General features: G+C 51.8%; 1 protein-coding gene across 1 annotated transcript in view; it reads right to left on the bottom strand.

Annotated features, from left to right (window-relative positions):
• Nucleotides 1-114: 114 nt before the first annotated feature.
• Nucleotides 115-13,053, bottom strand: part of raph1b (Ras association (RalGDS/AF-6) and pleckstrin homology domains 1b) — a 60,967-nt gene continuing 48,028 nt past the window's right edge. The window contains exons 8-18 of the mRNA XM_034289921.1: nucleotides 10,837-10,996; nucleotides 10,112-10,233; nucleotides 9,649-9,714; nucleotides 9,425-9,568; nucleotides 8,224-8,334; nucleotides 7,261-7,359; nucleotides 6,867-6,993; nucleotides 6,370-6,506; nucleotides 4,653-5,297; nucleotides 3,391-4,585; nucleotides 115-3,225 (exon numbers count right to left, since the gene is read on the bottom strand). Of these exons, the coding sequence (XP_034145812.1) occupies nucleotides 2,303-3,225; nucleotides 3,391-4,585; nucleotides 4,653-5,297; nucleotides 6,370-6,506; nucleotides 6,867-6,993; nucleotides 7,261-7,359; nucleotides 8,224-8,334; nucleotides 9,425-9,568; nucleotides 9,649-9,714; nucleotides 10,112-10,233; nucleotides 10,837-10,996 (3,729 nt within the window). The 3' untranslated portion in view covers nucleotides 115-2,302. The remainder of the gene's footprint in view (nucleotides 3,226-3,390; nucleotides 4,586-4,652; nucleotides 5,298-6,369; nucleotides 6,507-6,866; nucleotides 6,994-7,260; nucleotides 7,360-8,223; nucleotides 8,335-9,424; nucleotides 9,569-9,648; nucleotides 9,715-10,111; nucleotides 10,234-10,836; nucleotides 10,997-13,053) is intronic.

Genomic DNA, 13,053 nt, shown 5'->3' with positions numbered 1-13,053 from the left:
ATTTGTCAGCCTGCTGGTTCAGGTATTCAGTCAAAGGTCTGGACAGACCTGATGCTCACAAGGGCACCAATAATGAACCATGTATTTGGTAACAAATTAGACATTGAAACATAGTTGAGGTATGGTTTTAACATTTATATTGTGATCTTCGGTTTATATGCATGAACAGACATTTCGTCTGCATTCTTCCTGTTTTACTTCATTTCGTTTCACTTGGCCCCCAATATCTGATACAACAGTACAACAATTAAATCTCTACTTCATTTCAACATACTGCAAAACCGACAACCTGGAAAGCAAGATGATATTCAGTCATGGAAATACACTGGTGAAGTTTCCCCTAGGTACAGATCCAGGATAAGCTTCACCCCAATCCTAACCTTAACTATTGGTGAGGCAAACAAAAAACTGATCCAGGATCAGGGACTAGGGCCAACTTCAACCTACGCCAATACAGAGCATCCCAAGAGCAGAGAGACAATGGAATATGCAAGATAATATGACAGCATGTTTTATGTATGTAGATGTGGTACCGCAGCATTCATGGTCCACTTTAGTTCTCATTGCGGTCCTTCAGATTTATGCGGTTACAGTCACTATATCTTGGGCTCTAATTACCTGGGTTCTCCACCATTCTACTTAAGAGCATGGGTTAAACAATGGTGGAAACTCAACGAATGCCTATATAAATATGATCCGGGGAAAACCGACTCTGGTGGACACATTTAGAATTGGAACGTCAAGCATTTTAAGATGTCGGCTCCTTTATATCCGGGCTTTTTAAGACGATAAACACTAGCACCCTTGAAATGAAGGCTTCACTGCAAGAAAAAACCCCGGCCACGCCTTTCTGTTCCTGGCTGAGTGCGGAACAGCCAGCCCCGTCTCCGAACTGCATTTCAGTGGGAGAAGCCGGAGGCAGCACCACACTCAGAAGTTCAGGTCATGAAAACAGGATGTGTGACAAACCAGTAGGAAGAACATTTTGTTTTTGCAAGCCAGGTGGGAATTTGTGGGGGATTTTCTGCTAGTCAGCTTGAAATGTGACGTTACTGACAACAGCATCAACAATTCTCAAAGCAATGTTAAATACTTTCAAGCAATAATTTGTTGTCTACATTTCAACCACTAGCAAGCAGCCCAGCTATGTGGACATTCTATTTCTGTGGCCTTGTCATGTGATATTCAAAAGGCGTCAGAGGCCAATGGGAGAGAAGCGGAGCTGTTACGTACAGATATAAAACAGAAGCTGATCAGGTTCATTAGGCACCAAAACGTTTCAAAACATTTTGCAATGAAAAAATATGTTTCTTATTGGACCAGACCCTCGCCGTTTCATGTTCGGCATTCTTATGCTTGATGCCTAATGAACACGATACAGAAGCAGGTCAGGTCATAGGTCAAACCAACAAGACACACACACCCCGAAAACTTACAGGGCCTTCAAAGATACACACATGATACACATGACAAGCCTCGTCACGTTTCAGTCATGTCTTCGGTTAAGCCACATTTTCTATGAATTAAATAAAAATAAAAAAACAATTGTCCTTAAAAAATGCAAATCAAAAAATTCACTCATTTTTCCAGTTGCACAGTCATGGTTTCCTGCCTTTGGGATAAGGGAATCTCCAGTTTTTTGGAGATTGTTTTAAAAGTCTGTGCAATTGTCTGTGATAAAAGGCCTCCTTCTTGATTCACACATTGCTGAATCGCAACCCAGAGAGCAAGAGCCTTGTAGAATATTCAGGGAATGCTTAAGAAACATTTACAAAGCTTTCTGGGTATTCTTAAGACACTCCTTCAAACAACCTCCCCTAACCTTCACTTATCCATCTCTAAAACATGCATGAGACTTTTTCTTCATGACAAATTTGACTTTAGCCAACTAGCTTTTGAAAACAACTATAAAATAAGAACATCCCCATTAAGTATTAAATAATTTCATACAAAAACAGAGGCAAAACTAACAATCCCTATTACAGAGGTCTTAACTGGGCTCGCTCTCTTTCAGACACAAACACACCTCGTATTTTACAGGAGGTTCATGCAGTACCAATGCAAATGAAATCCTTGCGTCGTCACAAATTATGGTTCCGATTATGTGGCACAGACGATATGGCGAAGAAGAAGCTGATACATGGTTTTGGCGATTCCTTATTTACACATTGAGGCCTTCACGAACCTGGTGAGTTCCAGCTCGTCAGTTTCCTGTTTGATCGGCAGACAGCAGCTCCTCTACCAAAAGAGTCACAAGCAGGTGTCAGCCGACAACAAGTCCCCTCGTCTACAGCTCCCCTTCTCAGTGTGTTAGTTTGGTGTGGTCCCCCCTTTTAGGCGGGGCTGGCGGGGGCCCCCGCCGAAGCGTTGCATAGCCTGGGACGTTCCCCTCCGATAGCAGCTCGGGTGGCGGCGGGGGCAAGGTAGACTCCGAGTCGTCCGCGCAGCCCACGGCTGGCTCAGGTTTAAGGCCCTGCCGGTTGGATGACTTGCGCTTCAGAGTCCGGTGAAGGTCGTCCATGAAATTACCCGGCTGGGGCCCGCTGGCGTTGCCGTTGCCCTTCGGGGGCGAGGTTGGCGGCTGGCTCCGCTGCAGCGTAGGGGGAGGAGCCTTCTTCAGGGAGCCCTTGCTCCAGGAGGAGTTGATGGTGGCAGGGGGAGGGGGTCCGGGAGGGGGCGGGGGTACTTTTGGCTGCGGGTTGACCACTGCCACTTTAGGCGCCCCTGTGTGCCCGTCATTGGGGAGCGGAGGAGGGGGAGGGGGGAAGAGGTCAGAGGCCGGAGGGGGAGGGGGGAAGTAAGGCCCACCGGAGTCAGGCAGAGGGCGAGGAAAGTTGGACGTGGGCAGGCACTGTTGGCCCGCTTGTCCTACTTTGGATTGCAGAGCAGGGGGCAGGTTGGCGAAGTTTAGCTTGCCGGGCTTAGGGGGCGCCGGGGGGCCAGCCGGGGAGGGAGAAATACCTGAGGAGGAGGCAGGATAAGGCAGGGAGGTGGAGGGGGAGGACTGTGGGGCAAACTTGCTGAGAAGGTTCCTGCGGGACTCCTGGTACTCCGCTGAGGAGTTGGACTTGACGCTTGAGGCCCTCTGGGGTGTGACGGGGGTGGGCTTCCTGCCCCCCCAACCGGAGGAACCCGAGGAAGAGGCGGAGGAGCCAGAGGGTGATCTCTTCAGGGGCGAGCCAAGGTTGCCGGGGGGCAGTGGGGGAGGCGGAGGAGCAGGGCCAGTGGTAATAGAGGGAGGTGGGGGAGGCGGAGCAGGAGGGGCAGAGCCAGTGACAGGAGGAGGTGGGGGAGGCGGAGCAGGAGGGGCAGGGCCAGTGACAGGAGGTGGTGGGGGAGGCGGGGCTGGAGGGGCAGGGCCAGTGATAAGAGGGGGAGGCGGAGGAGGGGGCGGAGGAGGGAAAGGCAGGCTGCTCTCAGAAGGGGGCGGGGGGAACTCTGGGAGCGGCTGCGGGGCCTGCCCCCCCCCCGGCTGCCACCTAGGTTTGGTCTTCACGGCGGGAGGGGAAAGGGGTGCCTTTGAGATCTCGATGTGATTGGTCGACAGTGTGGACCCTGGGAACTGGCTTGCCATCTGCTTGACCAGGGAGGAGCCTGTGGGCGGAGCCATGAAGGACAGGGGAGGCGGCTTGGAGAGGCTGTGCTGCTTGGGCAAGGTGGGAGGGGGCTGGTGGGGGGTGTGGCCTATCTGGAGGCTGGACTGCTTCTTCATTGAAACCGGAGGAGGGGGGGGAGCCGGAGCGGGAGGGAGAGGGGAAACGGGGGACAGGGGCTTCAGAACACCGAGGTGGGGCAGAAAGCCCGGGGAGAAGGTTTTCCTCGGGGCTGGAGGAGGAGCAGGCGCGGGTGGGTACTGCTGCTGTGGGGGAGGAGGTGGAGGAGGAGGTGGTGGTGGAGGTGCAGAGCCCAGAAACTGTTGAGGAGGCGGTGGAGGAGGAGGGGGAGGCGGTGGTGGTGGAGGAGGGGGCGGCGGAGGAGGAGGTGGTGCCGGGGTCGACTCGACCAGTTCGTCGTCAGCGAGGTCCTGCGGGGGAGGACTGGGGAACTTCAGCGCCTGTTGGAATGGGTTGGTGCCGTAGGATGGCGGGCACATTCCTGGGACGGGGGCTGGCGGAGGAGGAGGGGGTGGGGGGAAGCCGTTGCTAAGCGCTGACGGGGGCGGCGGGGGTGGCGAGACAAACTGGGGCGGGGCGGCCGAGCCGGGGGGCCCAAGCCTCAGGGCAGCCATGGCTGAGCCGAAAGCGGGCATAGAGGGCGGGGGAGGTGGTGGCGGGGGAGGCGGGGCATTCACCACCTGCTGGGAAGGAGGCGGTGCTTTTGCCGGCCCCGGGGGCGCGCTGTGGTGGCTGCCGGTCTGCACCCTGTGGTGACTGGCTGCCTGGTGGGCGGCGTTCTGGTTCTGGAGCCGGGTGATGGTACTGTACTTGGCGAAGACGGTAGGGCCCGAGTGGTGGGGGGTGCTGCTGGCTGGTAGGGGCGGTGGGGGCGGTGGGGGCGGGGGAGGTGGGGGCGGAGGAGATGGCTGCCGCATCGGCTGGGGAGGCTCGGCATAGGGGCAGACACCAGGCGGTTCGGGAGACAGCTGCTGGGGGGGGCGGCGGAGAGGGCAAGCAGGGCGGCGGGGAGGCCTGGGGGGGCAGCGGGGGCAGGACCTGGGTGTAACTGCTGCGGATGTGAAGTGGCAGCTGCGGTTGAGTCGGGGGGGAGGCGCCTCCCAGTGGCTGGGGGGAAACCGGGTAGGTGTTGCCGCTGTTGATTTGGGGGTGTGGTTGCTGCTGTGGAGGCGGCGGCTGCTGTGGCGGCGGCTGCTGTGGCGGCGGCTGCTGCTGCGGCGGCTGCTGCTGCGGCGGCTGCTGCTGCTGCGGGGGCTGCTGCTGCTGCGGGGGCTGCTGCTGCTGCGGGGGCTGCTGCTGCTGCGGGGGCTGTTGCTGCTGCGGGGGCTGTTGCTGCTGCGGGGGCTGTTGCTGCTGCGGGGGCTGTTGCTGCTGCGGGGGCTGTTGCTGCTGCGGGGGCTGCTGCTGCTGCGGGGGCTGCTGCTGCTGCGGGGGCTGCTGCGGGGGCTGTTGCTGCTGCGGGGGCTGCTGCGGGGGCTGCTGCAGCTGCGGGGGCTGTTGCTGCTGCGGGGGCTGTTGCTGCTGCGGGGGCTGTTGCTGCTGCGGGGGCGGCTGTTGTGGTGTCTGCTGTAGATGTTGTGACAGATGCTGCGGGGGTGCTGGGCCAGGAGTCTCCAGATGTGGGGTCTGGCGGTGTGCATGGGCAGGGTGCGGAAGGGTGGCCCCTCGGGTGGATTCCCTCATCTGAAGAGGAAAAAAGGAAAAGGATCTCTTAATGGCACTACTGCAGTTAGGGGTAATGTACCATGCTATATAACCGTATATCTACTGCCTGGCATAAGTATTTATCTCATTGTTCTTTTCTTGCATTTCAATCTCCACAAAATATTTTGTAATGTCAAATTAGAAGACGCCAATAAAACATTCATGTACTTTGATTTGATGTACTGGAAGAATTCTCCTGAGTGAACACGTTTCCTTTGGAGAGTCTTTAAATGCTTTGCACATCCAGGTTAGTTATTTTTATTTATTTATTTCTGGCTCTGTCAAAGTGTTGGGGTTCATCATTAAATGTTCACGTCTTGCCAGAGATTTTAAGCCAAAACTTGTGCAGTGCATTTGTGAAAGGTTGTTCTGGTTGCCATGGCGCCTTTATGGCAGCCTAGGCTGATCGCTCTGCTATTCTAAAAGCTTTTCATTGATTATATGTATTTTTAATGTGCATTTTTCTTTAATAACTTTGTTTTTCGGTTGCTAATCACATGCTGATCAGGTTTATCTAATAATTTCAGCCTTTCATCCATAAATATTTAACAGAAATTGTACTTTTCAGTCATGTTCCTTTTGATGGTCATTCTGGTTACTGGGGGCCTTCAGCTTTGTCAGAGGATTCTAGCCTATCTGAGTCATTTTATGTTATTTAGCTTTTACAAGTGATTATTTTCTATGTTGGAAAGCGCTATAGAAGTTATAAGTCATTATTATGGTCAGTGTTCTACCATTACTAGAATTTTACTTTGTTGTTCTTTTAACATCATAACAAGCCTCAGAGTGACATCCTCGAGCAGTTCCCTTCCTGTTCCTCTTGTAGAATAGCTTTTTTATGTCGACATTATAGATTATTTAGTGTGGAAATTATTTTAAAAACTGTACATCACTTTGTAATGCAACTAAATATGAAAAAGTCTATAATGTGAATATTTTTGCAATATATAATACCTTTCAACCAACAACAGTCAATAGTAAAAACTAAGTGCAGAGAAGAGAGAAAACACCAGGGCAGATTATAACGGGGAAGTTTGGTTGAGGTGCTCACCCTGTTGTTCTCCTCCATCTGGGTTCCTCTCTTCCAGGCCTCTGAGAAAATGGAACTGACCACGCTCTGGGAGCGCCCGTGGCTGGAGGCCATGTCCACCCCACTGTCCGACTGACCGGAATGGTTCGACTGGGACTCTGAAAACAGCGGACAGCCATGGAACAGACCAGGTTGGACTCGGAGGGGGAAACATTAGCCTGCTCCTGGCATTTCACATACAGCTGCTTCCCCGGCTCTACCCACCATATCACTACTGCTAAACACGGTGTATTCCATCCCAACTCCAATTCAGAAATGTTACCAAAGTAAATAGCCGGCAACCATCAACTCATTAACAGTGTCTCTCCTAAAATGACTGAATTCAACCACGCTGCTCTTAAGGCTTTTAAACATTATTGTAATCGAGCCAATCCTGGATGCGGGCTCGTCTGTCCCGGCCGTGGACACTAGGCCGCGGCAGATCGTGTCAGAACGGAGCCCATGGAGTGTAGACTCACCAGGCAGACTGGCCGAGCCTGAGCTGGAGCCAGATCGGATGCTGGAGGTGGAGAGGGAGGACCAGTCGTAGGCAGCCTCTGTGCGTTTCACCGCCTCCTGGTAGTTGACGTACAGCTGCTTCCCGTACTACACAACCGTATTAGGGCAGGAGGAGGAAGGCCACAGGTCTTGGTTCAAAATAGGAAACGCTTGTTCCACGTCACATTTCTGTATGTCGACCGTAACGTTTAAATGGTGTAATCACCCACCGTCATCATTTTAGGCAACAAAACCATTTGTGGATGAGCTTAGCAGTTCTGTTGTTCGGGTGACCCGTTTCTGCCCAGGAGTAAATGTTCCGCTCAGCCTTTTCAACAACCCTGTTTGAAAGTGGCGAGGCGGTTTGGGGTTTACCTTGGCGATGCGAATGCCGTTCACCCATTGGTGGAGGGTCCTGACGTCGTCACAGCACAGGTACTTGATGTACTGCGACTTCTTCTGGATCTGGGGGTGCTGAACACAGGGGGAGATAAAGCACGGTGTTGCCATGACAACGCACGCAGTGCAATAACGTTTCGGGAAGGAGGCTTACTCAAAAGGGAGTGCGGTTGATACTGTAACTCAAAAGGCACTGACGGACACTAACGTTTAAGTCCACTAGATGGCACAAATGCGCTGCGTCATTGCACATCCGTAAGCACAGTCGCAAGCTTATTTTGGAGCGGTCTAGGCACACCTATATCTATAATTCAGTTAACAACTCCGGTGAAGAGAGAGATTCCAAAACAACCCTGAATATATATGTTTATGCCCATCAGAGTGTTTATGCTGTATTCCGACTATAGGACTATTCGGGGTGTTTTTCAGGGTATTTTTAAATAGACGTCGGCTGAGTGGAGGCTGGCGTGAAGCGGCAGATCAGTCTGACATAGGATCTGTTTGTTGGGCCGATGGTAATGGCAGGGTAATGTCTTAAGTGGACAAGGCATTGGCGTTAGGACCTGACAGGATGTCAGTTACCCGAACCCCTCAGGAGCATGTCCACTCACACACGAAAAAAACCCCATCAGATCCATCTTAATGGGCTTGTCCATTCCCACCGCAACATCTACACTTTAAAAGGGTGAACACCGCTTTAGAAAAGGCTGTATCCAATCCAAATCAATTCACACGGGCATGGAGGATACCATTAGGAAGGTTAGGATGGGGGTTGAAAAATAACAGATCCATATTAACGGGCTTGTCCAGAAACATCTCAGCAAACCTAAACACCCCCTCCGGATAAAAATGGGTGAATCCATTTCCCTAACCCACTCACTTCAGACAGCAGACATGGCATGTACCATTAGGTGGGAATAAGGGGTGAAACAGTCTTACCTTGAGGGCCAGGCAGTAATCCGTGGGGGCCTTGTATTTGCTGCGGTAGTCCTGACCGTAGTACACGTTGACATGGTCCAGCTGGAGAAAGCAAACCAGGTCCCTGGAGGACTGTAAAGAGGCGACAGAGAGGCTTGAGTGGAGATGTACTGAGACATGACTGATTCCATGATGTATTGGTTCCATAACGGCCAAGAACGGAAATAAACTGTATTGACAAATGACGGATTAGGTGATATATGGGTTCAAAACTGTGCACTAGAGAAGTCTTTATGGAGGGAGAATGAGAAATATAGGATTATAGTTGACTGAACTGTTTTTGATTCATGGCCAGTGCATAGAGGCCCAACCGGATTGACAAGTAGAGGTTGAAATACGCACTGTTTAGCCAACACAGTGACAGGCCTGTAATGGTGTGTTTGTGTGTTGGAAAGCATCTCGGAGAGCTTTCAAATGAGAATCGCAAGGCACTGCTGCAGGGAAAACTCCAATTAGCTGTAAGTGGTAAAAATGTTGCGCATACAAATTGGATTATTGGTTCACTTTCTCCAGAATTATCCATCAATCAAGCTTTATTTAAATAGTACATCTCATTTAAAGATGCGACACAACCCGCTTCACATGCAATATACAGAAACATGTACAGACAATTAAAGTAAAAAAAGAAGACCAACATGAGGTAATAAACTAAAGACTATGAATAAGCACCAGGTGGCACTGTAGAGTCATAGTCAATAAGCTGCAGTTGGTCCTGATCAGAGACAGCCAAAGATAAGGAGAGCGTGTGAGGAAAAAGGTCATTACATTTACCCTCAAACTGACGCATGGCATTTTATACACGGAATGGAGAAACGTTTTGAAAGTGTGCTTTCTTATTGCAAAGGTTGTCTTCCGCTTTGTTCCTTCTGAACACAAGCCCGGGTTAAAAGCTAAAGCATATCTCCAAAGGCAATGTCCGGGAAACCAACGGCCTACATGGGTAAAAAGTGACCCATGTAGCGACTGGAGCGGTGGAAGGTGAGGCCCTGTGAAGCCCTGTGTCATCACATCCACAAACAGGAAATTCCAGAGATTGTGGGGATCTGTTTCTCATAACTGTCAACATGTGTAGACCATACACACACACAACGGTCAAGGGGAAAGAGCGCGTGCACAAACACGCACGCACGCCTTTGGTTAGCGTCATCAGCAGGTCACTAACCTTGGCTTTGCCTTTGGGCACGTAGTAGATTCCTGATGCGCGGAGCAGGAAGTATCGCTTCTTCCAAGACTTCTTGCCGTCCTCCTTAAGCCAAAGGATTCCCTCTATCTCCGGGACAGACACTGAGCTGCCACAGAAACATTCCTGCAACAACACACCATTGTTGGTGTTAGCACTGTGTGTGTGTGTGTGTGTGTGTGTAATAGAGTATGTGTGAGTCTCACCTCTAGTAGAGCCTCTTTATTCCTATCAGCCATTTCAGATGTCTCCTTCCTCCCCAACAAGTAGTTCTTTGAATAAGTGTGGAAAACAGAGAGAAATAAAAATATTCAACAAATGACATCTACAAACAAAAGTACCCCTTTCACTACACAACATACAGCTACCTCTGAGATGGGGGGAAGAGCGAGAGAGAGAGAGAGACTCAAACATGAGAAATAAACATGAGTTAAAAAGGGTAGATCAAACACACACGTGCACACACACACAGGACACGGTGGTTCACCTAGCCTTCTCATGACCGATGCATTATTCAACCGCTCTCGTATTCAGAGCTGTGACCTAGTTCTGACACGTCCGTAAACACACACATACACATTCTCTCTCCAGGGCTTTTAGCATGCAGAAAAAATTTGTGTGAGTCTGTGTGGATTCACTACACCAAAGCTCCGCGGTCCAAGCCATTACCTGGGGGTTCTTGAAGAGGGCGTACTTCTCGATGCGTTCAATGAACATCAGTTTGTTGTGGCTGTCCCTGGTCCAGTTGAGCAGGTTTTCCACCAGGTTCTCGTGGTCCTCAAAGATCCGCTCTGAGGACGGAGGTTGAGACATGTCAGTCCAAGCTAACCATGCCCACGTCAAAAGTAAAGCACTATGTAGATCTTATGCTGCCATTAGGGACACATGCACTTTTAAGGAAGGGTAGGGCGCCGGGTAGGGCGCCGTCAATCCATTAGCCAGACAGACTGACCCATAGAGAGACATTGTCAGCCAGTCACGAAAACAGCAAACGGATGTGATGCTAGCTACTAGCGCCACAGACAACACTTTTGTCTCTGTATCCTTCCCCAGAATTCCTCACAAGCAGTGCCTCCCACCAGTATGTTAAAGACTCCCTCAGTATCTTTCCCAGGGTCTCACAGTATATCTGGCCAGCATCTTACATTTCCTCAGTATTGTACATATGTCAAATGATCACAAAGTATCTTCCCCATTACCTCAATGTACTTCTGGGCAGTATTTACCCCATGTCACAAAGATATTGGTATCTTCCCTCAGTATATTCTCAGTATCTACCCCATTATTTGTCAATATTTCAAACTGTCCCCCAGTATCTTAAACTATCCCCTGCCTCAAATCCCCGCTGCATCTTAAAGTACCCCCCAAGTATAATCCCCAGTGTCAGCCATTACCCATCTGCAGTTCGCTGATGGTCTCCACCAGGGACCAGTCGGAGCTGTAGCCACAGTGGGACTTGTCCAGCAGGCTGTCCAGCACCTGCCTGACAGTCTGCCTCTCGTCCACCATCATGGTCTTGGAGCTCTGGTCCGACAGGTGCACCCGGATGACCAGCTGTGGAGGGGGTGAGGAGGAAAAGGTTAGCAGGAGGAACCGGAGGCCCACTGGAACGGCTGAAGGTGGGACCTCTTCCCATTCGTCTCCTTGGGAAGCACAAGCATTATGTGTCGCAAGGGGAAAAACGACAACCAACACCTTAGCTCAAAAAACGGACACCTGCTTATGGAAAACGAAAGTCTAACAAATGTACTTATTTAGATCCTTATCTGTGCTAGCCAAAGAGGCAGACACTTTTTCTGTTCTCCACAGAAATAAAAACCCACTCACGCATTGACAGAACAAAACAGCCCCACATGTTGTAAATACATGTTGTTAGATCACGCTTGCGTGTTTGAGCGTGTATATGTTTGTGTCTCTTCAACGTTCACCTTACTAAAGAGGTTTTTATTAGTCCTATTGTGGTAATTTGTCCCTTCCATGAACTGCCACCTTAACGTGGTGGAGGGGTTTGAGTACCCGAGTGACCCTAGGAGCTATGTTGTCTGGGGCTATATGCCCCTGGTAGGGTATCCCAAGGCAAACAGGTCCTGGGCGACGGGTCAGACTAAGAGCGGTTCAAAACCCTTTATTGATGAGTTACATTTCAAGCATCGTGACGTCGCCCGGAATGGCGCAGCCGGGGCCCCACCCTGGAGCCAGGCCCGGGGTTGGGGCTCGTATGCGAGCTCCTGGTGGCCAGGCCTTTCCCCATCGTGCCCGGCCGGGCTCAGACTGAAAGGAGCGACGTGGGGCCGCCTTCCTGTGGGGTCACCACCTACGGGAGGGACCATAAGGGGTCGGTGCGGAGAGGTTTGGGCAGCAGTCGAAGGCGGGGGCCTCGACAACCCGATCCCTGGACACGGAAACTAGTTCTAGGGACGTGGAACGTCACCTCGCTAGCGGGGAAGGAGCCTGAGATCGTGCGTGAGGTTGAGAGGTTCCGACTAGAGATAGTCGGGATCACCTCTACGCATGGCTTGGGCTCTGGAACCACACTCCTTGAGAGAGGATGGACTCTTCACCACTCTGGATTTGTCCATGGTGAGCGGCGGCGGGCTGGTGTGGGTTTGCTTATAGCTCCCCAGCTCTGCCGCCATGTGTTGGAGTTTACCCCAGTGAACGAGAGGGTCGTTTCCCTGCGCCTACGGGTCGGGGATAGGTCTCTCATTGTTGTTTGTGCCTACGGGCCGAACGGCAGTGCAGAGTACCCAACCTTCTTGGAGTCTCTGGGAGGGGTGCTGAAAAGTGCTCCGACTGGGGACTCTATCGTTCTACTGGGGGACTTCAACGCCCACGTGGGCAACGACAGTGACACCTGGAGGGGCGTGATTGGGAGGAACGGCCCCCCTGATCTGAACCCGAGCGGTGTTCAGTTATTGGACTTATGTGCTAATCACAGTTTGTCCATAACGAACACCATGTTCAAGCATAAGGGTGTCCATCAGTGCACATGGCACCAGGACACCCTAGGCCGTAGGTCGATGATCGACTTTGTTGTCGTTTCATCTGACCTGCGGCCATATGTCTTGGACACTCGGGTGAAGAAAGGGGCGGAGCTGTCAACTGATCACCATCTGGTGGTGAGTTGGATCCAATGGCGGGGGAGGAAGCTGGACAGACTCAGCAGACCCAAGCGTACTGTAGGGGTCTGCTGGGAATGTCTGGCCGAGTCTCCTGTCAGAGAGATCTTTAACTCCCACCTCCGGCAGAGCTTTGACTGGATCCCGAGGGAGGCTGGAGATATTGAGTCCAAGTGGACCATGTTCTCTACCGCCCTTGTCGAAGCGGCTGCTCGGAGCTGTGGCCGTAAGGTCTCCGGTGCCTGTCGAGGCACCGGAGACAGGCACCGGATCCCCAAACCCGGTGGTGGACACTGGAAGTAAGGGATGCCTTCAAGCTGAAGAAGGAGTCCTATCAGGCCTGGTTGGCTTGTGGGACTCCTGAGGCAGCTGACGGGTACCGGCAGGCCAAGCGGACTGCAGCCCGGGTGGTTGGGCCTGGGAGGAGTTCGGTGAAGCCATGGAGAAGGACTGTCGACTGGCCTCGAAGAGATTCTGGCAAACCGTCCAGGT

Source organism: Esox lucius, chromosome 22, assembly GCF_011004845.1.
Source record: "Esox lucius isolate fEsoLuc1 chromosome 22, fEsoLuc1.pri, whole genome shotgun sequence".
Lineage (NCBI taxonomy): Eukaryota > Metazoa > Chordata > Actinopteri > Esociformes > Esocidae > Esox > Esox lucius.
The sequence above is the reverse complement of the archived record's forward strand: the minus strand, read 5'-3'. Positions and strand labels throughout refer to the sequence as shown.